General features: G+C 41.0%; 1 protein-coding gene across 2 annotated transcripts in view; it reads left to right on the top strand.

The window, feature by feature from the left end:
- Nucleotides 1–27,229, top strand: part of grm1a (glutamate receptor, metabotropic 1a) — a 32,947-nt gene extending 5,718 nt beyond the window's left edge. The window contains exons 4-9 of one of the 2 annotated variants that reach the window (XM_056363371.1): nucleotides 15,247–15,482; nucleotides 16,928–17,174; nucleotides 17,797–17,965; nucleotides 19,451–19,577; nucleotides 22,080–23,013; nucleotides 24,631–27,229. In XM_056363371.1, the coding sequence (XP_056219346.1) occupies nucleotides 15,247–15,482; nucleotides 16,928–17,174; nucleotides 17,797–17,965; nucleotides 19,451–19,577; nucleotides 22,080–23,013; nucleotides 24,631–25,447 (2,530 nt within the window). In that variant the 3' untranslated portion in view covers nucleotides 25,448–27,229. The remainder of the gene's footprint in view (nucleotides 1–15,246; nucleotides 15,483–16,927; nucleotides 17,175–17,796; nucleotides 17,966–19,450; nucleotides 19,578–22,079; nucleotides 23,014–24,630) is intronic. The other variant, XM_056363372.1, reaches the window with a different exon arrangement.
- The last annotated feature ends 48 nt before the right edge of the window (nucleotides 27,230–27,277 follow it).

Below are 27,277 nucleotides of genomic sequence, written 5' to 3'. Positions count from 1 at the left end.
CCTTATAGAGCAATCAAAAAGAAGAGCACACACACACACACACACACACACACACACACACACACATACACATACGCATACGTTTGTATACATGAAGACTGTTCTGAGTCAACATGATCCGCTTTTGTGATTACTCTTTCCCTTTGGGTATTCACTCCATCTCTTCCTCTCCGTATTTCTCCTCTTCCTCTCTTTCTCTGTCTGTTAGTCAATGTTGAGTGACAGTGACTGACTGTAGCAGTAATCTTAGTCATTCGAAAAGGGCAAGCAGAGTCGTCTCACACACTTATACAGCGGCACATTACACCATGAAATAGCCCTCAAGGAACTTTCACAGTTGTCAGTAAAAGCCCCAGCAATGTTGATGCTACTTTTCAGTTCATTCATGCAATATCTTTCCCCCATCATTTCATGGGAGGAGGAGGTCTTTGGCACCGGCCTGTTGTAGGGCAGTTGTCAGCCGTATGCTACATGGGGAGGACATTAATAAGACAGCTAAGGATGACTGAGGCTTGTAGTCTAGCTAAGCAATATTCATTGGAGATTTGCTGAGCACTGCGTGAGTGCAGCTCAAATTGTAACCCATCATCCTCCAACAGGAAGAACCTAAGAGACAAAATATAGTACAATTTCCATCACTGTCACATATCAAGTTGTTTGGATGTTGGCCCACAGTCTTCTGGATGTTCAAAGAGTAAGATCCACACCTTTCTAACAAAAAAGGGAAATTACAAAAATTACAAATGAAGAAATTATAAATTAATTGCATGCGAGAAGTAATTTTGTGATTAAGACTTGCAAATATTTTTTTGTTGGATCCTTAAGTTTGACCATTTTTAAGAATTTCTTGACAATACACGATCTGAGGATGCTCTGTGCAGTAAACATGTGTTTCACCAATAAAAGTGACCCAACAACAGATTTTCAAAGCTATAGTCAGTCTCTGTTTTAGTACATGAAAGGACCAAACCCACTCATGAATTAATTCTATTAGTATTGTGTGTGTAACCAGTGTATTTTCATGGGATTTGTCAACAAGACAAATGCATCAAAACACCAGCCTTGTATTCTGAACTGTAATTTGTCTTATTGAAAAAATTCATGTGGATCAGGATACCTTGCTGCATTTGATAAAATCTGGCAATGAGTTGTTATATACAGGATTCCCGGGTCTGATGAAAACCTCTCTGCTGGCTGACACTAAGGGATTTGTTTCTTGTTGTTGCCATTTTCCTTGAAGAAGTCTTTTCTATTTCCTATGATATCTCCCAGTGGTGGAAAAGAAGAGAAGACAAGTTCTGCTCTTATTAGCCTCGGTTTATGTTGCATGTGTTACATTCAATGCATACGTGCATATTAAAGTTCTCGGCAGGGGCACTCTTTCTTTTCAGATGCAGAACATGCCTTTTAAATTATCCATTATAATGTCACTCTAGGGTTACATTTCTTCCTATATCTCTCCCTTTCTCTTTCCTCCATAGGATGGGATGGGAAAGTGGGAAAGCTTTTTTTAGCTTTTGTGGAAGTCTCCATGGGCAGAAGAAATGCTTCTGGGTCACAGAGAAAGAGAGAGAGGGAAAGAGAGGGAAAGAGAGAGAAGGAGATAGAGAGACAGAGTGTGGAAAAATGACAGAGGAAGTCTGGGCCAACACAGATGTCAGGCCATGTGTGTGTTTCCTGGCGTGTACTGAACGGCTGAATGATGCTGGCAGACAGGTATTAGCTCATCAAAGGGGAGCTTGCTTTCCTAATTTATGCTTTCACCTCTAAAGGAACCTCTTTCATGAAGAGAGAGAGTGTGTGTGTGTGTGTGTGTGTGTGTGTGTGTGTGTGTGTGTGTGTGTGTGTGTGTGTGTGTGTGTGTGTGTCCACAGGGAGCTACAGAGAGCTGGAAGGATGTAAAATACACAAGACAAACAAAGAGTGAATGAAACAAAGTGACACAGCAAGAAGGCTACATACAATTATCTCACACACTCAGTCTCTGTTTTATGATTGCAAATTTATTATCTTTTAATTTGCTAAGTCAGAACAAGAAACTAATAATATTAAAACTAGCAATGTAGCAATTAGGAAGGAGTAACCTTGCAAGGTGGAGCTGGAAAGCTAGAATCCATCCTGCCAGGCTCCTAGATATTCGTTTGTGGTCGAACCACAGTTATTTGGAACAATCAGGGTCTTATGAGGGAGGAACTACAGAGAAGTGACTGTTTGGTATTTATGCGCACATTTTCCTTACAATGTTGGTAAGGATCATCCACCAACATGCTAACTAGCTTTCAACTCTCCTCAGACTGCAGTTTGTTGTTGTGTTGTGTTTCCTCTTCGGCGCTGTCCTACTACGTCATATGATAAACAGATGATTCATCTAATAACCTGCCAAGTATTTTTTGAAAGCGCCTGTCCTTTCCCTTTTCCAACGCAGCCTTCCTGATGGTTTTATGTAACAAACCATCTGACACGTGAGGTTAGGGAAGGGGCTAAAGTTAAGTTAAATGTTTAATGAGATGCTGTACGAGTCTGCTAAAAACAGGTAAAAATTAAAAGTTTACATTTTACATTTTTTCAGTTCAAGTCATCACATACATCTTTAAAGTCAGCATGGCTAAAATCATAATAGCAAGCAATAGTGTTGGCAACAGCTTTTAAAGCTTTTTTCATTTATAAAATTTAGCTTTGAGTGAGAGCAACCCCATTGGGCAACTCAGCGTAAAAATTTTAATTAGAATAAAACACCACAATAAAACGCATCACCCCTCATCACAGTGTAGCGGGAATTTTGGCAAGATTACATCTGAGAATATTGGTGTTTAAAATATAGCACCACTTTAGGATTTTCAGAATATTTTGTAAGGATGAGGATAGGTGAGTGCAACAGGTTCCATAAAAGTCAGTGAGATGGTGAGGCAGTTATATCCACATACTGTACATGTCCTTATACATTGCTCCTGTATAAGTGATAGTTTACCAGACATAAAAAAAAAAAAAAAAACGATTTGTAAAATCCAGGAGCAGGCAGCGTTATGGTTTTTCCACCTCTTCTCATCATAGAAAACCACAGCAACAAAAACACTATACAGCAGTGGCTAATAACCCGCAAGTAGACATGCAGAGAGTTTCAAATCGGAGAGCTGTTGTTTTTGCTGTTCAACCAACCTGCTCTTCAGACAAGGGCCAGGTGTGGCAGCATGCTCAACCCACTTTATCCCTGACCTGCAGAGTCTACTCTGCATCACTTCAACACTTTACCTCCACTCTGCTCTGCTATTCTCAGTCAGAGGAGCGCTTGTCTTTCTGTCTCTCTGATGTCAGTCATGATTTTGCCAATCAGCTGCCTCCATTACTCTATGACACACACACACACACACACACACACACACACACACACACACACACAGACATATACACACACACACACACACACACACACACACACATTGGTGCTCATAAAGAGATAACAAATATTCCATGCACAAACTCTGGCACACAGATACAGAGACATGTTGCCAACGTAGATTATCCATGTCATTCCAGTCAAGAAGACATCAGACACAGATGATGTCAGCCTTCTTGTTGTGTTCAAGTACATTTTAAAGTGATTTCCATTAGTTAAAAAACATATTCTGCTTAACCAGAATGAAGCAAGAAGCACAAGAAAAGTATTGATTTAACCTTAGCTTGTTATATAAGAACAGAGATGATTGTGTTTGAGCTGGGAGCTGGTTGATTAGGAGAGTCAGTCAATTCTGTAATAAATTGATTGGAGATGGATACAAATAGATGTGAATTCTTTTGGCTGTGGAGTCCCGCCGGTTAAGACAGTTAGATGGGTCAATGCATTTGTTGCTGCACTAATCAATATTTTTATATTTACATTGGATAAAATGAGCATGTGTAATGTGCAGTTACAAACCCACAGAGAATTATCTTCCTCACTGCACTCATCAATCTCATTTCAAGCCGCTGCAGGCAGCTGGTTTTCGGCAAAATTCTCTGAAAAGAACATTGTACATTGCCTGCCCATCACCAAACAGCAGACAGACAAAGTTAACAACTACCTGGTGAACATAGTGGAGCATTTTGCTGCTAAAGGAACAGATGTTTCCCTCAGGAATTGGTGAAGACCAAAACACAGCTTAAAGGATGGGGGTTATCGTATGGTGGCCAAAGACTCCAGATGAATGTTAATGTAGCTCTATGTCTGCTGGATGTGTTGATATTCAAGCTATTTGCTTATGCATTCATCATTTACAATATGAAAATGTATCATTGTTGTGTAAATAGCTTCTTGTGTTGCCCCCAAGTGGCCAAAAATGCACATTTAAAGGTTTTTGCAGATGTCACAGCACGGTAATTTTTCACAATACTGACAAACAATGTCACCCTGCCATATATGTTGTTTTGCAGGGCAATGACAAAAGACATCATTTGTTGTATAAAACCAATTCTTATTTATGAACTATAAAGAGGCTTAAAGGGCTTTTTTCTTAGTTCCTGAGAAGTCCTGGTCTTATTGAGGGTTGCAGTTTAACAGAGCTTGTAATTGTAGCCTGGGTAAAGTTGGCAATCAAGCATTAACCTCCTGAACTTAACTTAACCTAGTTTAATAGATGACAGTGTGACAGCATCTGTTGCACTGACATCGTCTCCTTATAAACATTGAAGTGTCTCTACTTGTATTGCACAGAGCGGACACATTTAACCTTCCTCTCTTGTAATCCATGCAAAGGAACATCAGGCTTAGGTTTGAAATTGTGTTTTCAGAGCATTTTCTTCAGCAAAAGTTTTGTTTTACCTTTCATAAACTACCAAAGCCTAAATTCAGCATCTGGCAGTTCAATGCACAAATAGACCTTGCCAAAATTAATTAGCACAACACTTTTTTCTCAAAGCCGCTTTGAAGTTGCTACTGTACCGCTTTCCACTGAATCCAGAGATTTCAGGACATAAATCAGAAATTACTTTGACCACAGGGAGGAATCACTTTAATGTCCATCAGAGAGAATGCAAATGCAATACACACTATAAGCTGAAAATATATATGAAAATAAAAGTACAAATAAAAGAGTACAGCCACATGACTGACAGAGGGAAGTTAAAAGATATTCCCCATTAAGCGCCACTGGGGAGACCAGGAGTGTAGTTTTACTTTATCTTAGCGTTGATAAAAACCATAATTGAATGTATTTATCAGTGTCTGTGGTGAGGAGGCATTACAATCTCTGAACATAAGAGCATCACGAGGGAACAGTGTGTGCTACATAGAGTGTAGTTGATGCTTTAAAATGGCCACGGATTCATTGCCTGTTATTTGACCACGGAGAGCAATTTACACAATGACCCCCAGGAGCTGGCAGTCCATATTTTTTTTTACAGATCGACCAGCACCATGTTCATGTTTTTGACTCTTTGCTGAAACATTTACTCCATTTATAGATCGTGTTTATCAAAGTCTTTTACCTCATCACCAGAATATTATTTGTGCTTTTTAAAACAATATATAAGCTACTCAGGCACCAATATCTGACCCTTAAAAACCATATTACAAATTACATAATATAGACACTTGACATGATAGATACTTGATAATATACCTAGCAACCGCTATTAGATACAAATTAGCCTCAGTAATCACAACTGGAAATCTAGAGTATAGTAACATGACATTTAGAAGAAAAAAAAAAAGATAAAACACTCGACCTAATGGATAGATTTCATCCAAAAATACTACTGAAAGCTGTTCACAAATTCTTTCAGGTCCCAAGGTTATGCTAACTCAAAAACTGAGGATGAAACACAGCAGCAGCAAAAAGACACATGTGAGAAGTTGAGCAAATGAGAAATTTTAATGATTCATAACCTGGGTTTTCAAATGTGTCAGTTGTGACTATGATAGAATACGTCTGAGCGCGGACAGGGATGCATCGTATCCATTAAAATATCTGGCAGTGTGTGTTTTTAACAAAGGTTTCCCTGAGGCGAACACCATTAAACTCTTAAATTTCCACCATGGAATACGAATCTATCTGCTCAGCTGACGCTGTTGCAGATTTGGAGCTACTGTACAGTGTTGTTTGTTCTCATTGCTTCTGCTGCCTGTTCCCCAGCACCAACCCTAGTTTCTGAATGGCAACATGGAGTGAACCCTCCTACCCATTTGCCCGCCTGCTTGCTCTCTTGCAATTAGCAGCATTCGTTTTCTCTCTCCCTCTAATGCTGCTTGAATGCTGTTATTACTAAACATCATTTGCATAAGCTGCTTTTCCACATGTAACGCTCATTTCTGTCCCTGTCTTACACTCACAGTTTTGGTCCGGGTCCCATTTTGAATGCTCAATTCTTGTTTTTTATTTTGTTCCAGACAAAATGGACACTGAGATGGAAATGTGGATGTTCTACCTCTGTAATGCCTTGGCTCTAGTCATTATCAGGTTATGACTATGTCTTTTTGAGACAGCGCTGAGGTGCAAAGAAAGCTGTGAGCCCATATTGCATGTGTCACATGCATTTCTGCATTTGGCTGTCCTATTCGATTTTCTGTAACAGGGGGACTCAGGTTTTGCTCTGAGCTTGAATAAATGAAACGTTTAGGGCGAGAGAGAGAGAGAGAGAGAGAGAGAGAGGAGTTGTGGCGCGACACATTTAGCTGCCTTTTTCCTGTCATCTGCAAGGCTTTCATCTCCTCCCCATCTCAGGAAGGAGAGTGCGGAGGATGTGGAATTCTGCCTATTGACTCCTTCTTGAGAGCAATTTGGCAAATAGTGGGGCACGAGCAAAAAAGAGACCTTGTCTCTGGCAACAAGACCTCAATAAATGAGTATCTTTTTCATCCAGAATTGTAGATGTACAAGAAGGTTAAGGCTGGATTTTTGTTTCTAGGTTTTAGTGTAATGAATCCTTCTTGAATCAAATGTTTAAAAATATATTCAGATTTATGGAAACCATTTGAATAACAAGATCAAGTGAATCTAAGATGGCAGAAAATGATTTTTGTTTGGTAACTTGGTGGATATTATTATTACTTTAAAGAGAAAATAGGCATTTGCAACTTCTCTTGCCCTTTTCTGCCTTACAGGACCGTGTTTAGACTAAAATCGCAGGAAGGTTTTTCCACATCATCTATAATTCTCCTCTTCCCGTCTCAGTATTATCTCAAGATGTGTGCGGCACGATACCCACGACTGTCAGTGTGCTGAATGGTTCTGTCATTAGGCTTCCAGTTAGAGCACAATAGCGACTGACACAGTAGTTATGAATGTAAGAGAGTGAAAGTGTGGAGGGCGGAGACAGGAGACAAAAAGAAGAGACATAAAGTCGAGCAATGAACCTCCATTTTCATGTTGTTCTCTCCGTGCGACATGATGATCCATCGTCACGACCCTCTGCACTAAAACAATCTACTTGGAAGTTTAGAGAGAGTTCACTGGGGCAAGTCACGCAGGAATCAAGCTCAGGATCATTTTTGTTAGCAGGGCAGGATCTAGTTGAATAAAAGGCCTGTGTGCTGCTTTGGCTACTGTCACCATGGAGATTTTGTTTTGGCTCATGACAGAGTTGGTGTGATCGTCTCACTGCAGATCTGTCATTCAGTCTGTCAGCAGGCCTCCAAACACAATAGTCCCTTCTTCGAAAATATGGCTGACATCTGAGAAATTCCTCCCAGTAACAACAGTAACAAAGATTGTAATTATAAGATAAGGACACACTGTCGACGTTCATCCGGTAATGGAGCCCTGCTTTCATTACTGGTACGTACACATGTGGCTCTGGAGGGTATATTCAAGTTGAGTCAGGATTCGTGATTGCATCTGTTTGTGTTCCACTAAGCAAGGGAGCACAATGAACTGCATCTGAATATTTATAACACGCCTCTGATGTTAATTGAAAGCAGCCACACATTGTCAAGGACATCTCTCTGTTTCCAATTGATGCCTTGTGTTCCCTTGTGCGAGGGGATGGGTGAATGACATTGGAGTGATCAAAAATAGCACGGTGGCTTTGCATGTGGACATAGTTGTCACATCATGATTCACAGAAGCTGAAATGTTTTCTTGTACAGACAGCTAACATTGGACCAAAGTGTATGGATATAACATGTATACACAAAGAGAATAGTGAATGGAGGCGCACCACAAATCGGTCATGATCTGCCACAGCAGTGTGCTGCAGTGCTAAAGTGATTGGTTGTAAGAAGAATAATTAGCAATGATTTACAGTAAATAACCAATTATCTTTTTAGTCATTTTTAAACATTCTCTGGTTTGAGTCTCTAAAATGTGAGACTTTGTTGCTATTTTTGCTGTTTTATATCACTGTAAATGAAACAAGCTTAGGTTTAGGATAGTTGGTTTGACAAAACGACATCATCCTGTGGTCTGAGAAACTGTAATGTAACGTTTTGCATAATTTAAACCAAAGGAGGAGGATCGTGTGCACACCCAAACCCCTGTTGGCCACAGAGAATACAAAGGAAAGGGAGAGGCAGTCCACACACACTGAATTTTGAAAGCTCCCAAAAATGTAATGATGCATAGTTTTGACCTCCAGGGTCTTTGTCAAACAAATATAACTAGACCCACAAACCTGGTCTGTCTGTCCCTGGTACCAAAACCTAGATCGGTTTCTTCTCATAAACAATGAGGAGGACAGGACTGCAAAAATGTAAAGATGCAGGATATTATTTGGTTCTTTAATGTTTATAGTAAATTGTTTTGGAGTAATGACCATTATTTTATATCATGATTTCCCCCAGATGGAAAGGTGAAGTTTCTTTTTTAGTCCGTATATAAAGCCTGCTTTTTGTTCACATGGAAGCTTGCCTGACAAAGACCTCGGCCTGTTGGACATTTGATAGAATAAATAACAATTAATACAGACGTATTTGCCATTAATGGAAATCTACAATAGAAGTTTGACATCAGTTGTAATCATTGTAATAATGAGCACCCAAAATGCCAGACATGCACCCAACATGCAACAAATGTAGGACTAGCACTTGATGGTTTTACATTAAACTGACCTACTAATAATAAGATCTTGTCATCCATCACTCACTGCCACAGCTGATATTCAATGCACAGACTTTGTTATGGGGTTTAGTAGTGAACTGACATCCCTTGGTAGTAAGAAGCAAAAAGGATTTTCTCCCAGCAGTGTTCCCTGTCAGTGTAGAGGAGACTGATCTCCCAACTCAAACTGGGGCATGATGAATAAGTAAAAGCAGCCTGGATGGGCTTTTAAAGGCTCCCCGGCTCACCCAGGGCCCTCTGTGTCACCTCAAGAGAGTCCTGCTGCTGCTGCTGCCATGTAGCTAACAAGCCACCACCACCACTCCTGTTTTAACTCCACACAGAAATGAGAGAAATGGAGGATAATGGGAGAATACGGAGAGAGAGAGAGAGAGAGAGAGAGAGAGAGAGAGAGAGAGAGAGATAAAGGCAGAGGGTGGGGATGGAGCTGCAGCTCTTCTGCAGTTGCAGGGGCATATGAAGAGTGAAAATTACAAAATAGAAATTATGGAATATACAGTATCTAGTATCTACAGAGACAGAGAGAGACCAAGCCTAAATATATTCCTTGGACCCATTTCACCAAATTTGCATCATGTAGGCAGCAACTTTGAAACATGAGATTATTTCCTCTCACTTCTTTTAACACATTTCACCAAAGGCCATACTTAGGACCCATGCATGTGCACACAAGCCCACTAATGAAGTAAAGAGGCAAAGAAAATGTTCCATCTCGACCAGCTACAACATTAAAATGCTGCTTACACATTTATGCACTAGTAATAATAATATAACTCTGGAATGGGCTATTCTGTATTATATTAATATAACTGTGGTACATGTAACTTAGGTACATATTCCTTATAATAGGTTATAATCATAATACTTCTTCCACCACTGAACAAGATATTGGTGGACCATGAACAAAAAGAGAGCGTGAAAAGAAGTTACAATAGATGTGTATGTGCGTGCGTGTGTGTATGTGTGTGTGTGTGTGTGTGTGTGTGTATGTGTGTGTTTTACGTTAAGATCAAAGACTTGATACATTATTTTACTTTTAAAAAGAATGTAATTCTTCTCATTAGACCAGTCGATATGCTGAAGGTTTGTGAATGACAGACAGATTAAAAGTTTTTCCATTAACTACCTGAACTTTTATTTTAACACTTGAATAGAGCAATTAGGAAACTCTTGACTCCCCTATCCTCCCCTTCCTCTTTTTAAACTAACTCTTCCCATTCATCCTCCAGGGGAAACAGCGCATGTGATTAAATTTCTGCCCTGCCAATTAATTCATGGCTTCATAAATATACAAATGTGCTATCAAACTGGAACTAGATCATCCGGGGGAGTCAGGGGAGCTCTCAGTCTACTCGCTGTTGTATACTACTCTATAAATTATCCAGCTGATGGCATGCTGCGCTCCTCTAAACAATGCCACACATCATCAAGTCTCAGTAAATCATTGACATACACACATCCTATTATTTAGCATATGGCTTCAAAGGGAGAGCAGGCTGCTGACTTTACTTGCAGAGATAAGCACTGACGTAAATGGTTCATAAAATGCACTTAGAATGTTGAGGGTAAAAGGGAAATGAAATTCAGTTTATACAGTCAAAATTAGCCTCAGTCTTCTGGGTTTTACTTGTTTGGTTTCGATGTATCCTAAATCAAATTGTGACTCCATCTGTGGATGAGCATAAGAGGCAATCACAACTCTGCAGTGTTCCCATTTTACCCTGGTGCTGACTTTGCTACACTGGCCTAATGTCAAATTTAGACTGAATTCAAAATCCTTTTAATTACTTTGATCTGATCCCATATAAAGTAGGTCCACTAGGCTTCTTAGTTCACCAGAGCAAATGCTCCTGGTTGTGTTTTTCTGTCCTTAGTCCTGTTTCACAACAGTGATTGATGCAAACAGATGACATGCAGATTGCAAATGGTTGCATTGTCATGTATTGCAGATACATTGGCGAGTCCCAAAGGGCTCTGATGTAAGAGCATGGATTGTAAGAGTGCTGTTTGTTTTGGGAGGAAATGGTCTGATCCTGGGTCTGGATCCCAGGTTATGGAACGGTCTATCTCTGGAGGTCAGGTCAGAAAACTCGACATAGTTATTCTCAGAGGCATTTTACTGATGTTTCCTTAACTCGATTTGTTCTTATACTAAATATTTATTGAACACCTTTCTAATCGTCGCTTTGCAGATTTGGGATTTATAAAAAGCTTGGTCAATATTCAGCCACTTATTACTTAAGTACTCACTGTACTTACTAATGTGTCTCAACTGACCTGGACACCGGACACTGAGGTTAGACGGTCACCAAGAGTGAGCAATATTCTTTAAACCATGACCTCACTTTTTCCAAACTCATGTTTTTGTTGGCTTATCCAACCTTTTCCAAAAGTAACTGGACTTCAGTATGTTGTCTTATATCACAAATCTCAGCCTTTATAAGTTAAGAGCTAAAATTAATGTTTTCCTTTCATTTTCATCTGTAATCATCTCAGCTATATGCTGCTTTATATTCACACCCACTGCCTTGTCCATCTTCAGTGCAACAACTGCAAAACTAATAACATACTTGAACAGCACTGACTCCTTAATCTGCTTAAGCAGGTGTTCCTCCAGTATATCTGACTCAGGTTATGTAATAATGGGCCTTCCAATACGCAGCTTGAAGCCGCGGAACATTGAGGTGACATTAAATCAGATTTTGTCCCATTAGGCGTCCCTCTGGTGGCCCGAGAGTTTTGATGAGCTGTTTGGTGTTCTGCCAGACAGCACGATCCTGAGAGAGCGGAGCGAGGAGAGAGAATGTCACTTTACTTCATCACAAACTCCACTGTGAGAAACAGTCCAGCATGTCTTCAATGCCTCCTGCATTATTCATATAGAGTGTTGAACAGCACTTCCTCCCCCCCCTCTCCCCTTCTCTCCCTCTCTTTATCTACAAACCAATCTGTGTTCCACTTTTCTGGTAGAATAAATATGTTAAACACTGAATTTTATTGAATAGACCACATTAAATGCAGTTACCCTGTCAGGTAAGGTGACTTTACAATAAATACTTGGAACACACACAAACCTATAAGTTGGTGTGTGTGTCTTTGTGTGTCTGTCTGTACTGTATACACTGAAAGAGAGAGGAAGGGACAGAGACAGTATTCACTTGGAGTGAATGAACAAAATGTGACCAGGGCCGATGCAATTCACGTGTTTCTGACCCTAAACTCAATTAGGAGATTGAAAAGGACGACTCAGCTGAGTTGTGCTTCATAAATATACAGCAAAAATACAGACCACATCTTTACAGACAGAACAGGCAGATATCCCTGCACAAGGAATAAGACGTGTGTGGAACCATATATGTGGAATTTTGTCCTCTCACCATTACCACTTTTCCTGTCTTTAACAGTATTTGTTGCCTACAATTACCAGTCATTTAAAAAACATTCGTCATCACATTTTTTTTCAACTTCAAGTAGACTAAAAACCCTGTTGACTTTACACATTTACTGTATTCCAGTGCTTAAATGTAAGCCCTACAAATATGCCCATTGATCACATTATGTTTCCCAGGCATGAACAAAACTTTAGCCAATGGTATATAAATAAGTACATAACCTGAAAAAACTCAATACTGGAGTTATTTTTCTTTTCATTTAAAGTATAAGGCTGGTGATAATATACTGTATATTTTTTATTATGTATCATACAAAAAGGCCAAAACTAACAATCATACTGACATTTATTGTCTGTGTAGCCAAAGCCTGATACAGTTTATTACTCTGTGCTACAGAGCTTCTTTGTTGTCCAAAAACTATTAAAAACACACCGATGATGCAGCCGTCGCACTGGCTGACATGTTGATGATGAATATGGGCACTGTAGCTTATTTTGAGTCAATCCCTCGTACATCTTCCTGGCCCTGTAAACCACCACACCAAATGTGTATTCATCCACAGCTGAAAATAGTCCCCAACAAATTGACTATTTACATCTGTTTGAGTAACGTTTGTTTAGAACTGCAGTGCACAGGTGTTTAAGTATTCATTTGTAACCTGCTTTTAAAGACACTTGTTTAGAGCTGAGTGCCACGGATATGGTCGAAAGTGTTTAGGGAAGGAGGAATGCGTTGTTGGTTGTGATATTTTCATGGGTTTTTTGGACTGTAAGAAGAATATGAAACAACGTTATCACCATATACACCTCAGAAGGTAGTTTACTGACCTTTAGACATGTGATTATACTGGTTCAGAGACCACAGAATCATAGAGCCGGGCGTCAGAGTCAGCTGGAGAAACTTCAAGATGACATTGGATCTTTTTCAGGAAATTTCCATACCGTCTGTCTCCTGCTGCCCAGTATATGTAGGAATCTATAAGGCTTTTAGCTTGAGTACGCCTATACTACCTGTATCACACTGGGTTTATAGTATCCTCCTTACATTCTCACAAATTTGGTTGAATGTCTCCCTTTCTTTGACTGACAGTAATTGTGGACATAAAGGTCAGAGACATTGACTTGCACACCCTCACACACAAACACACACATGTCCTTATCCATCACCCAGAACATCCCAAGTGTGCAAGGTAATTGGTTCCATGGTGAGTCATACCTAATTGGTGTGTAGCTGTCAATAGCACAGGTATTTCAAGTCAGTAGCCCGCAGCCCACATTTAAGTTAAAGAGACACAGAGAGTAAAATACAGCCGGAAACCCTCACCGGCTCAGCTTTATAGAGAAAGAGCAGAGCTTAGGTCGGTGCTTTTTTATCTGTTAATTTGTTTTTCAGTGTCCCCATCACTGGTGTTTTCCGTTTCTCTTGGAGCCCACTGGGCAGCTGCATGTCCAAATGAGCTTGGTAGGGCAGAAATTCTCGCACAGAAGGTTACACAAGCAAACAAACAAGCAAGCAAGCTGAAGGGATCGTGTGAAGCCTACAATTACAGTTGAGGCCCTATTGCTGAGATTTCCATCCTCTTAAATTGAGGATCTCTGCAGTGGACTTGAGATAAACCTCCAAACAATGCTACCATGCTAATTTAACATCGTAGAGGAGGGGCGGCTATAGTCTACGCTCCTGTTGTTGAATCTCTTTATTCACATGAAAACAACACGTGATCTTGAGTTTGGGGTTGTGCTCTGATGTGGTTCTGTCATCATGTTTTGCTGCTGTTTGATGGGAGCTTGTCCATTAGTCTCTGAAAATGCAAACGATGAGATTCAGCCCTCAGCTGCTCGAATTCAGTTTTGCCATCTAGTCTTTGTTATTACTGTTTATGTTTCCTTCTTTTTAACTCTAAACGGCTTTGGCACGGTTCTTTTTTCATCCTGTACGTCCTCTATAATTCAGCTTCCCCTTTAAAGATGGAAATTACAAATGACTTTGCTAATTCGAATCATTTGGTTAATTTCAAATAGTCATTGACAATGTAGTTTGTTCACTTTATTCTAAGCAATTATATCAGCATTGAAATGCACTTCAGTACGTTGATGTGAACGCATCACTGTTTATACAGCCACAACGTTCAACCAGTTCTTAATGTTTACTGTTACAGTTGGTTGCTGGTACAAGCTGTTACACTCAGTTCAGTGCAAAACGAGGCCTCTCTAAACACTGTGCGTAGGGCTAATAGCTCAGCAAGAAACTATGTGCTATTTAAGTCATTGCGATCAGTTCTATGGATATTTTGTTGTTTTGGTAAGCTTTTAACAAGGAACTAAGGGTTGAGTTGACAGCCATGCTTTTAGTCACCTTTGATGGGAGCTCCACTGCTAAAAGCTGCTTATCCAGTTGCGGACAGTGATGGTTGAGTGTAGTCAGTTCAGTCTGATGATTTGGACAAGAGTTGCTTATACATGTATTAAAAAAAAATTCTGTCCTGTCCATTTAAGAAATGGCATGAATGGAAAGGAAAATAAAACTACATTAGTGGAACCAGTTTTGTTTACATTATGTGAAACGAAATTACTTAAGTGTGAATGCTCCAGAGAATAATTTTATGGCCTTGTCAACCTGAATCAGTAGTTAAAGGTAAATTATAATCTACAATATAAAAGACTCATGACAGTTATAAGTACAGAGTATCATCACTGTGTGGCAGCTCCTCTCGCTCTAAATTATGACAATGTTTTATTCACATTCAAATCTTTTTTATAATATTTTACCCTTTCCCGTGCAATCTTCACATTATAGCTTCTCCCTCTTCTCTCTCGCTCCTGCAGTGATGGATGGGCAGACCGTTACGAGGTTGTGGAGGGTTATGAGCAAGAAGCAGAGGGAGGAATCACTATGAAGCTGCAATCAGAGGTGGTCAAGTCCTTTGATGACTACTACCTGAAGCTGCGTCTGGACACCAACACTAGGAACCCCTGGTTCCCCGAGTTCTGGCAGTACCGTTTCCAGTGCCGCCTGCTGGGTCATCCACAGGAGAACAAGAACTACAAGAAAGTCTGTTCCGGTGGGTGACAACAGAGAAATTCATATTTTTGTTGTTTGTAAATAAGAGGCAATTTTTGTGACACATGAATAGGCAAACAGTTTTTTTTTCTCATGTCGTGCTCTCAGGCATCATCCTCTATTCATTCATTCAGCTGTCAGTGAGAGTAGAGGGTTAAATCTGAGTGCAAAACCGAATAATAACAAAAACTGTATTTTTTTTCTGTTTTCCTCCCTGAACATTTTCTCCCTTTTTCTCTCAAACAGGTGATCACGGTAAATTGAGTTCTTGACTTGTTAACAGCATTTAAATCACAATTCAAAATTACGCACCAAATCCAATTTAAAAAAGTAAGCAAATGAACACTGCAATCAAAATAATATTAAAATGAATTGCTCAGCTTGCTTTTAATCAAATGATGATTCAAATCAATTAGTGGTTTGTGATGACTGTTACGATCTCAGAGCACTGCAGTCATAGCTGCTTTTCTGCTGTCTTTGTATCACATTTGTACATACCTCTTTTATTCCAAAGACCTTCAAGGTGGTAAGTGCATTTTTCTAGCCATTACCATGGTAATGATTTTTTTTTTTTTTTTATCAGAACTGCACCTGCACTCTGCAAGCATTTGACTCCTCCAAGACAGGAAGAGTTTGACTGATGCTTTACTAAAAACAAACATCTCTGTAATGTCTTAAATATGATTTAGTCAAATGAGGAGATGTGTTCATCCTGGCAGTCTAAGGCTCTCAGCTGGAGTAAGGGGTTGTATCAGTCAAACTCTGATGTGGAGCACTGCGATTGTTTATACTGAATGAAGAATAAAAAGAAAATGGCCTTACACTACACTGCACAAAGGAATGGCTCACTAAGCACACACTGTTCACCCAAACAGCTGGAACACCTTAAACGATGCTGGTGTCTATTTAAATTGATCACACCCTTTCTTTTCCACTGTATATGCATGTTGATGTCATAGACAAAAAAATCTATATTTTAAATGCACTGTCTATGGGAAAAGAGAAATTTAAATCCATTCTTAAACTCTGGAAAAAGTATCTTCATGCTGGGATCCAAAAAAAAAAGCACAATTTCTACTTTTATTTAAAAATCCTCCAAAACACTGGGGTTAGACTGTGGGACAGTGCCTTTAGATGGCTGATAATGGTGAAGTACAACTTGGCATCCAGAGTCTTGGGATTTTCCCAGACAGCAGTTGTTCTCCAAATCTGTTTCTTACTGAGCTGTGGACTTGTTGTGATTTCCTTGTATGCTAATATATTTTGCTGCAAAAGATGGTTCTGTTTTGCAATATATTCCCCATGTCTGGTTCAAATTTCGTCATGCATTGTGAAAAACACCAGATTTTTTTGCAGCACAATATTTATCTTGCCTTTAATCCCACAGTTGAACTGTCCTTGACACAGATTAACTGTTTGACGCTCTCTTCTTTTCCTCTCTAACAGGAAATGAAAGTCTGCATGAAAACTATATTCAAGATAGTAAGATGGGCTTTGTCATCAATGCCATCTATGCCATGGCTCATGGCCTCCATGATATGCACAAGGAGTTGTGTCCAGGGCAGACGGGGCTCTGTGAGGCCATGGACCCCATCGATGGCAGCAAGCTTCTGGACTACCTCTTAAAGACATCCTTCAGAGGAGTCTCAGGGGAGGAGATTTATTTTGATGAAAACGGAGACACCCCAGGAAGGTAAGAGGATGAGGAGGGTGATAAGAATGTATAAAAATGCAGGATGATGGAAATAGAGAGTTCAGATCATCAACTTGGTTAAAATCTGTGAATTTCTGTCTTCTCACACTCTCCTACTCATTAGCACACGTGCACATGCACACACTTGTGCACCAATCTTGAGCACGAAAGGATGTAATTAGTTTGGACTGGAACAGATTCAGTGGATTGTCCGCTGTGGCAGCCGCTTTCATCTCTCTTCAGTCCAACAGACAGCATTTGACAGTCAGAAAACACAGCCTTGTCATTCCTCCGTCAGCTAGAGGTCAGGTAGAGCACATCCTGCTTCAATATGAAAATGAGGCCACAATGTGCACTGGCATGAGCTCTCTATGTCACACTAACAGGGTTGTAAGCCATTTAAGTGACTTTGGATAAAAAAAAAGGTTTGCTAAGCTGTGGAATCGTTATCATTAAATTACCTGTCACTCTCACTTTCTCCCCTCCCTCTGTATCTCCGTCTTCCTCACTCCTCTGTGTAGTAACACTACATCTTTCTACTTTGTCCCACATTTTGTCTTATTTTCTTCCTTACTCACTTAATAAACTAATTTCCTCCGACTCTCTGCCTCTGTCCATCCAGGTATGACATCATGAATTTACAGAATGTGGGTGATGGTCGCTATGACTATCTAAATGTGGGCTCCTGGCATGAAGGCATCTTGAACATTGATGACAACAAGCTGTGGATGAACAGCAGCGACATGGTCCGCTCAGTCTGCAGTGAGCCCTGCTCCAAAGGACAGATAAAGGTAGGAATCCAAATCCCCCTTAGAGCAAATTCTTTGTTGTTAAATTAACTCTGCCAAAGTTAATTTAGTCAGAAAAACCTGAAGTCTGAAAAATCAATAGTCATTAACAGTGGAGAATTTGCTTTGTGACTCTGGAGTGTGTATAAGTAAATACCAGGAGAGCTAATTTAGCACTGATTCTATTCTGCTAGCTAATTCTTATTGTAACAAGTAGATGAGATTAGCCAGGTACACACAAACAACAAGTTTCACTAGTCAAGTACTTTGTCAATTCTTGTTGAAAAATGTCCTTTCCAAGTTGACTTAGAGTCTACAGCTGAACTAATGGCGGTGTGAGGCTGTACTTAACTCTGCAGTGCTCTGAGCTAAATGCTATTGTTAGCATGCTAACATTTATTTAAACTTTATTTAACCAGGCAGTCTCGTGGAGATTGCTCAAATATTACATATCAGCTACCTGCTGATCACCAAAGTCATTAGGATTCAGTCCTTGGGGACTATGAATGTCTCAATTTCATGACAATCCATCCAGTGGTTGTTGGGATATTTCAGTTTGCATCAAAGTGGTGGATGAACTGACCTGCCAACATTGCCATCCATGGATTTCTGCCGCTGGTGTGGCTAAAAATAAGCAGATTTCAATCAGTTACGATAGATGGTATTTCCCCTGTGCTCTTAAATAATTGTCTTTACTGGTAACTATGTCACCGCTTGGATTTTATTTGCAGTTCCAGCAATAAATCTTGACACGTTGCATTTGTTCTCTTTGGTAGTCATCCAACGCATTTTCAGCTGGCAGTAAACTTTAAGGATGTTACTCTGGGATGTCCTACATTTTGGATCCCTGCTTCATCAATTAGTTATTATACAAAAATTCTCCATGAAGGAGAAAAGAATTCACAATATCAGTTTCAGTAAACACGATTGAGAAAGAAGTACTTTCAAGTCAAATCATTCCGTATTATTCACACAAGGTGTAAAAAATGAATTCCTGTGCTATTCATCCCACCTAGCTGAGGAGAAGACCAGCTCGGGACAGTAAATAATAAGAGCTGGTATTGAGCCCAGTTTGTAGAAATGCCCTGGTTTGCTTCATCTGGGGCTGATTGTTTTCAGTCTAGCTATACACTAAGTCGCCCTGAGGGAGGGTGCATCCTCTCTCCTGGCTGCTCATGCTTCCCCCTCTATCTGCTTTGTTTCCTGCCCCACTTATCACCCTGCTTTACATATCACAGTGCTAGTAACAGCTGCCCTGGGAGCAGAATGTAAATGCAACTGGCCTTATTTTATAAACAGTGTGTCTGGGGCTCAAGAAAAGAAAACTACACCAACATATCCTCGTCTTTGATATCCCCTTGATGCTGATTACTTATTTAGGTTGCTTTGGGTGTGATGTGCTTCTTGTGATGGTTTGATCAGTGTTGTGACTGGTGACTAAGATTACCGTAACCCCTCGTTGTTGATGTATGGCCTCTCTGTGTGCAGGTGATTCGAAAGGGCGAGGTGAGCTGCTGTTGGATCTGCACCACATGCAAGGACAATGAGTACGTCCAGGATGAGTTTACCTGCAAAGCATGTGAGCTGGGATGGTGGCCCGATGATGAACTGGCAGGTAGGAGAGGGAAAACCAATTATGCTTTCATGTACAATATTCATCCATCTTCTTTATTTTTATCCCTTAATCAACCCAGATTCATTCATTTACTTTTCATGTATTTGCGGCTTGCTAACCCACCCTGTGCACAATCTCTTATCAGCACATTTACATCTTGTAACATCAGTTTCACTGAAAACAGCGCAAACACTTTCATTTTGACTATTTTGTGTTTTCAAAAATTGTCCTCACCCATCACCCTCCTCATACTTCACACCCTGACACCTCCTTTTGCTGATGCTTTTCATCATCCAGTTCCTATGACCCTGCTCTGTTAGCTTTCTCAACCTCCACACTACTTTCCAAAAAGTGACACTGCTCACTTCCCTCCTCCCCGCTCTTTGCCTTGTTGTGACCTAGTGGTTGTTTTGACAGCGATTTATAGAATTGAGAGGAGCACTCAGTTCCCAGGTGTGAAATCCTATTACTGCCATGAGAGGCTTGGGGATACATTTCAGCAGTCTGTCGAGGAAGAAATTCTCCCTTCATTCTCATTACGTGTCCCCGTCTGGAGAATACTAATAGAGAGAGTTGGTATCCTATTCATAGAGTGAGGCTGTACTGCCCATATGTTCACTCACATGCTCATTTAGGGCAGATTTTTTAAACACTTTTATTTTTGGCTGGACTGCTACAGCGGGGCCAGCCTTATAAACAGGTCAGTCGCTCACTGACTGAGTGACTGACTGAGTATTCAAGTTACACCGTTGGTCAGCCAAATGCCGTGGGACTGAGTGATGACGTTACACCATTGGCTGGCCGGCCGAGTTTTAGGGCTTCCCTGCTGGTCATATTGCTCTTTCAAAATGATTTAGCACAAACAAGCAGTGCTGCCAACTTAGCGCCTTTGTCGCTAGATTTCTCGACTTTTCAGACCGCTTTCACAACTTTTACGAATAAGTACCTAGCGACTTTTTGGACAAGATTTAGCTACTATTCTGCAGAAGAGAGTCACCAGTTTTGCACCGCGAGCATGAGGTCAGACTTTCCCTCCGTAGGCACACCTCTCTATGCTGACCACACAGCAGCTGACGTGAATTAGCTCCTAGGTTTCTCTCTGAGTTATAATTTTACAAGTAAATATAGCTGAAATCACAGTGGAGCTGATGTCTTTAATGTATGTGTTTGGTGATTTTGTCAGACAACATCGCGGCTGTAAAATCGGGATTTTAGCAGCAGCAGAGCAGCAGCTTGGAATTGGCTTGGAAGTGACTGCTGGTTCCCATCTAGTCTTAACAGGCCATGTTTCAGTCACTAGTTCTTGCTCAGTCGTCTTACAACAGAGAGAAAAACATGTAAATGAGAACAGCTTTATTGGGAATTCAGCTGTATTAAAATGCTGCATATAGCACAGAGAGTAGGAGAGGAGCAAACAGATAAAGGGCTGAAACCAGCTGACACTGGGCAGAATGCAAATAGCGTCTGATGAGGTCCAGCCATACACTAGGTCTACTATGGTAGTCTTGTTTACCATCATTTCATTATGCTGCTTAAAGTCAAATATAAATTTGCCAAGAGAAAATGTACAACAAAACAGTGAGCTTTGTTTCTGAATTATTCAAAGGTCTTCTCAGAGCTTATACATGACAGAATAGAGGTTTTCGGAGGAATAAGGGATTTGAGGATTGTGTAAGAATGGCTACAGATAAGTGCGTTCCATCTTTACCACCCCTGTCCGCTTGCACACAGTGACACCGATGCCTCCGTGAGCTAAGCTGGGTGGGTGGTCAAAAGAAAACAGGCAACAGTTTGCTGCAGTGTGCTTCAGACACTTTCCCCGAAAGTGTGCCTCAGTGTGCTTTTGCAGGAGTGCCTCTAAATAATACTTCAGTGTAACAATCAGTTTACACCTCGATATTCACATTTGTACCTTTCACATTTTGTGTTGAAGCTTCCTGAGGCGACAAGCATTTTAGAATGTCAGATTTCTCATGATTTGACATATTGCGAGTTAGTATGCAGACCCAGGAGTGGGTTTCTGCGAGCATAGCCTCGCCCGTGATGGCAATGACTGTAATGCTATTAGCAGCAGCATGTAATTTATGGAGTGTTAAGCTGGGGAAGTCTAAGGATGTCAGTTTTCTCCCATTAAGCTCTACAAACTTCCTCTGCATGTTTGGATGACGAGTATGCAACTAGTGCATCATGACAGAGTTGACACACATAATCACGTGGCTACACTTACACATTTGGCGCAATATGAAAACGAGAGAGAAATCTGACAGAATTGGAGCTTTGGGATGTGTGTGATGACACATTTTAGGCCATCTTGGAAGACTATGGTCCCTGCTACACACCTGACTTCCCTCGTGTCTCCAAATCTGTGCTGATCTCCTTTTCCTCCACCTCCCTCCTGTCTGCTCATTGGTTCTTTTCTCTGTTCTAATGTACCTTTCATTCACAAAAATGTGCTACAACACCAACAAAAAATTTACCTGACATCTCATCTTCTCTTTCCAGGCTGTCAGCCCCTGCCTCTGAAGTATCTCGACTGGGCGGATGTGGAATCCATAGTCGCCGTGGCTTTCTCGTGCGTTGGCATCCTAATCACCTCCTTTGTCACCTTTGTGTTCATCCAATACCGTGATACACCTGTGGTTAAGTCCTCCAGTAGGGAACTCTGTTATATCATCTTGGCGGGAATCTTCCTGGGCTACATATGTCCATTTACATTAATTGCCCGTCCCTCCGTGGCGTCCTGCTACTTGCAGCGGCTCCTGGTGGGCCTTTCATCTGCCATGTGCTACTCTGCCCTGGTGACCAAAACTAACCGCATTGCCCGCATTCTGGCTGGCAGCAAGAAGAAGATCTGCACCAGGAAGCCCCGTTTCATGAGCGCCTGGGCCCAGGTGATCATCGCCTTCATGCTGATCAGTGTGCAGCTAACTCTGGAGATCACGCTCATCATTCTGGAGCCTCCTGAGCCCATCAAGTCGTACCCAAGCATACGTGAGGTCTACCTCATCTGTAACACCAGCAACGTAGGCATGGTGGCGCCACTGGGCTACAACGGCCTACTTATCATGAGCTGCACCTACTATGCCTTCAAGACGCGGAACGTCCCTGCTAATTTTAATGAGGCTAAATACATCGCCTTTACAATGTACACTACCTGCATCATCTGGTTGGCCTTTGTGCCCATCTATTTTGGCTCCAACTACAAGATCATCACCACATCCTTCTCTGTCAGCCTGAGTGTCACAGTAGCACTGGGGTGCATGTTCACCCCCAAGATGTACATTATCATTGCCAAACCAGAGAGGAACGTCCGAAGCGCCTTCACCACCTCTGATGTGGTGCGAATGCACGTTGGAGATGGCAAGTCTGCTCAATGCGGAAGCAACAGCTTCCTCAACATGTTCCGACGGAAGAAGCAGGGATCCGGCAATGCAAAGTGAGTGACCTTTTATGTTGTTTATCTTGATTGTTGTTTCCTGCGGTATCAAAAAGATGAGATGCCTAAACACTCAAATGGTGCAGTGAGCTTTCCAAAGATGATCTATCAAATATTTGCAAGTAACTTGCAGTCGCTTATTTTTTGATATCACAAGAATATTTGAATGTTTATGCATAATGTTAATAGTCTAATTTTTACTTCCCACTACCCCGGTCTATGTAAAACTAAATTGATACATTGATTTAGATACAGCTCTTTATACGGCACATCCCCCTCCCCCTGAGAATAATATTTTATCAATGCAATTAAGCTAAATTTAGAAGAAAAGTCAAGGCAGGACGTTCTGCTGTCATTCATTTAAAGCTAGTGGGCCGTGCTAACGTGTCATTGATTATTAAAGTATAGTTTTCACACATTTCAACTAGATTTAAGACTTGCATATAACTTTTTTGAGATCCACAGCAGTGACACGTGGACAGGTGTCTAAAGTAAGGAGCGGGGCAGAGTATGAGAGTGATCCCAATATGTTTACGTGTTGTCTCTCACCCTTGCTATGCAGCCTTTCTAGTCTTCTAACCCTTGAACCTTTTAAACTGAGCAGCACACTGTCCGCAGAGTGTCGAGGCTGGCAAATGTTTTGGCACGGGAGGTCATTCAACTCCTTTCCTGGAGAGCTGCACTGTCACCTGGGACACAGATATTTTATAGTTATGTACAACCAGTGGAGAAATTTAGACACTCACCAGCCACATAATCATAAACTGATCGTAGAGGATAGAACTCAGCTTGCCCAAAAGTTTATAAGCTGAAATTTTCTGCACATTTTCACGCTATGCAGCACAACAAAGAGGTGGAAACCTGTTTAATGTATTTAGCCATTGCATTTAGTTATGCTTGATTTTGATGAGTGAAATAAAGGAAAGGGATGTTTTCCGTTTAACAAAGACTTCCAGGCTGGTTGAAGTATCTGGTGAATTAAATGTATGATTTGCCTCCTGTCACTCCTTTGCTGGCAATGGCAAGAAAAAAGAAGTATTTTGACACTGCAGCCCTCCAAGAGAGAGATTTGCCACCCTACTGCTTTTGGTTTATCCTGAATTAACCTCACATTTAACTTTTCTCAGCATGGACGACCCTCCCCTCCCCACTTCCCTAACTAATCACATTAGAGCCAGTCCTAACTCATTCTGCGCTAAACTCTGTCGTGTTCAGACCAGTTCAGACACCTGCAGAAACACTTATTACGAATGCATGCGTCCCATTTTAACCATATAAGCAAATAGTCAGACATGAGGAAATGAGCTGGATGGCTCCTAATCCTGTGAGCTAAATGTCTGAAGCAATTTGAAGATCATAATGCTGTCTGCAGCACATTATGAATCACTTTGTTTGTGAAGTGCCACAGTTGATAAATGTAATGCTCCTGAGAGCTCACGAGTGAACACCTTAGCAAAGCTGTTAATGTCATGTGGTTAAGAAGTATTTTAACATGCATCAGAAATGTTGAAATGCTGCTGCTCTTTTGTGTTCTGTTGCTGCTGTGTTGATGTTGTTTTTCTGTCTCCACCTCCTGGTTTCCTGTGATAGTAACTTGGGTCTTTATCTCGTTCATAGTTCTAATGGCAAGTCTGTGTCATGGTCTGAATCAGGTGCAAGACACCCTCCGAGGGGGGGGAATGTGTGGCACAGACTGTCTGTGCATGTGAGGAAACAGGAAGCCGGCTTGAATCAGATGGCGGTCATCAGGCCCCTAACTAACACCCCCGACCCCCACAGTTGTGAGCCCTCCACCCGCGACCTTGGCACAGACCCGCATCTCCCCCAAGAACCACCTGGCGCTAAGCCTCTGTACAACCTGGTGGAGGAGGACGACGAGGGTGACGTGCAGCGCCCCCTCTGGACTCCGTCTTGCTCTGGACAGATGCAAGGGCTGGAGTCCAATTTAGATAAGCCGGCTTCTTATTTGCCCTCTCATTTGACGGGCCGCACTACAGAGCGCTTGCAGGGGGCTGTGGTGGACACACACAGCTCCCATGTCCCTGCACTGAATGACCACACCGCCAGGGAGGCAGTCCCTGCCAACGAGCCTTTGAGCTTGACACCTTCTCAGCTCCCTCTGGCCCCACAAGTGGGGGAGTTTGAAGCGGAGGGACCTGAGGACGAGGAACTGGACCTCTTACACAGCTACATTTACCATGCCAAGGAGGAGGGGGAGGGGGAAGACGGGGAAGGAGAGGGTTTAACTCAGAACAAGCCAACTCTGGAGGATTCCCTAGCGCTATCTCCTCCCTCCCCCTTCAGAGACTCTGTGTGTTCGGGGGAGTCTGTCAGCGGCTCCCCCGTCATCGAGTCGATGCTCGGTAGCCCTCCGAGCTCAGTCTACACCTCAAACATGCTCCGAGACTTCGCACACAGCTCCTCAACACTGTGAGAGCAAAACAGGCGCTGACACAGTGGCTGTCGGCACAATTATACATCACACAGACATGCATTTCCATATACAGGTACATGGACACACACATGCAAACCTATACAGATACATACAACATTATTTACCTTTCAAAAACATTTATTTTTTGCTCTGTCATTCGCTTGCTTGTATTTATTACTCTGCTTTTTATCAGTAAGAGGTTAATTCAAACTATAAGTAAAGAAACACCTGGAATCATCCATGAGTGCTTACATTTCTGAAAGGCTGTCAGTGCACAAAGCCTTTCTGTAAAATGTAAAAACTGAGAACAGTGCCAAATCTAATCAGCTCTCGTGCCAAATTCTGATGAATTAAGCAACACTGAGAATCATAATAAAGGATGTAGCTGCACTTTTCATAGTGGCACTGCAATGAAATGGTCTACAAGAAAAAAAATGTAAAGAAAAGCCCAGTTATGTGAACATTGTAAGACACAACCAGAGACCAAACTGCAGTCCTTAGATAAGCTCTGCTTCTCTCTGCTGCACATGTGCAGGTCTGTTCCTGTGTGTAGCGGTCGCAGCTGCATCACAACAAACAAAACAAACAAAACAACAATTTGCTGTCCGCCCTTTTTTTCATGTATTAATTTCACCTCAGCTTTCTCTCATCAGACCTCGCTGCAATTTAAATATTACAAAGAGCTAGATTAACAAGACAAGTGCAGTAACTTGGTTGAATATTACTTTAACTGTATGTGTTGCAAGGTGTGCTCAGCATCACAAAAATATTATTGCTGGACTGAGATTCCACTGAAGACTCGCGCTGTACGATATGTGATATGGATATAATGTGCCAATCCAAAATGTTATCAACCTACATCCCTGCTTTCAATTCTTACGATGTAGCTGATACAGGTTAGCGTGATTGTAGATGATGGCGATGTTGTTTATTCAGTTTACACTCAATCATAACCCTGAGAACAAGTTTTATGAGCATGGGATGTGATAAAAGTGAGTTTGCTGTGTCATTGTAATGGAAAACACAGTACTTGTACAAGTTCTCAAAGTTTGTAATACTGTTAAGCCATCTCTTGTTTTTCACACAGGTGGTATGTTTGTAATACTGATAAATGTTTCTATATTTAGAATGTCAACTTGAAAAAAAAGAAGAGTTTATACATTTTGAAACTGTCCTGAGATACTTGTCAAGGAGCAGTGTGTTTGGTTTTTGGGTAACTTTTAAGCTAACTTGAGTCGACTGTATCCTCTTGAAAATATTCAGTTGTAAAAGTAACCAATGATTAGTTGCTTCTTGTAATGACATTATACATGTTTCAATTTTGCTTCAATCTTGCATTATAAACTTAAGTAGTTTACTTGAGGTTAAGTTTCTTAGTTCTTTATCTATAAGAATGCAAATAATTTCAGAGTACAAGACTATACAGTGCATAGTGCAATTGTATTGTATTTCCAAATGTTTTTAGTCTATTATAGTGTAAGCTGTTAACTGATTTTAACCAATGTAAAATATATACGAGGGTGCCACCTGTTTAACACTGTCAAATCTAGAATGAAAATAGGCCTTTATGTTTTGGGCAAGCTGAACAATGCTGTAAAATAAAAAACTATTTATATTAAGAAGACTGATTACTGCCTGCAATAGGAGACCATTTGGGGTTCTTGAGAAGTTTTCAAGGCAACTGTAGCAAAATTAATAAGTTTTTAATGAATCACTTTTCCCCACATGTTGGATTCTTGTTTCTTTTATCTGAGGTAAATAAATCCCAGTCTCTTTGTTTGATTGGTTGATGGTCATGACATTTAATATGAAGAAGTTTTGGAGTTTCAA

This window comes from Seriola aureovittata, chromosome 19 (genome assembly GCF_021018895.1).
Source record: "Seriola aureovittata isolate HTS-2021-v1 ecotype China chromosome 19, ASM2101889v1, whole genome shotgun sequence".
Taxonomy (NCBI): domain Eukaryota; kingdom Metazoa; phylum Chordata; class Actinopteri; order Carangiformes; family Carangidae; genus Seriola; species Seriola aureovittata.
Note: the sequence above shows the minus strand (reverse complement) of the source record. Positions and strands in the feature narration are given on the sequence as shown.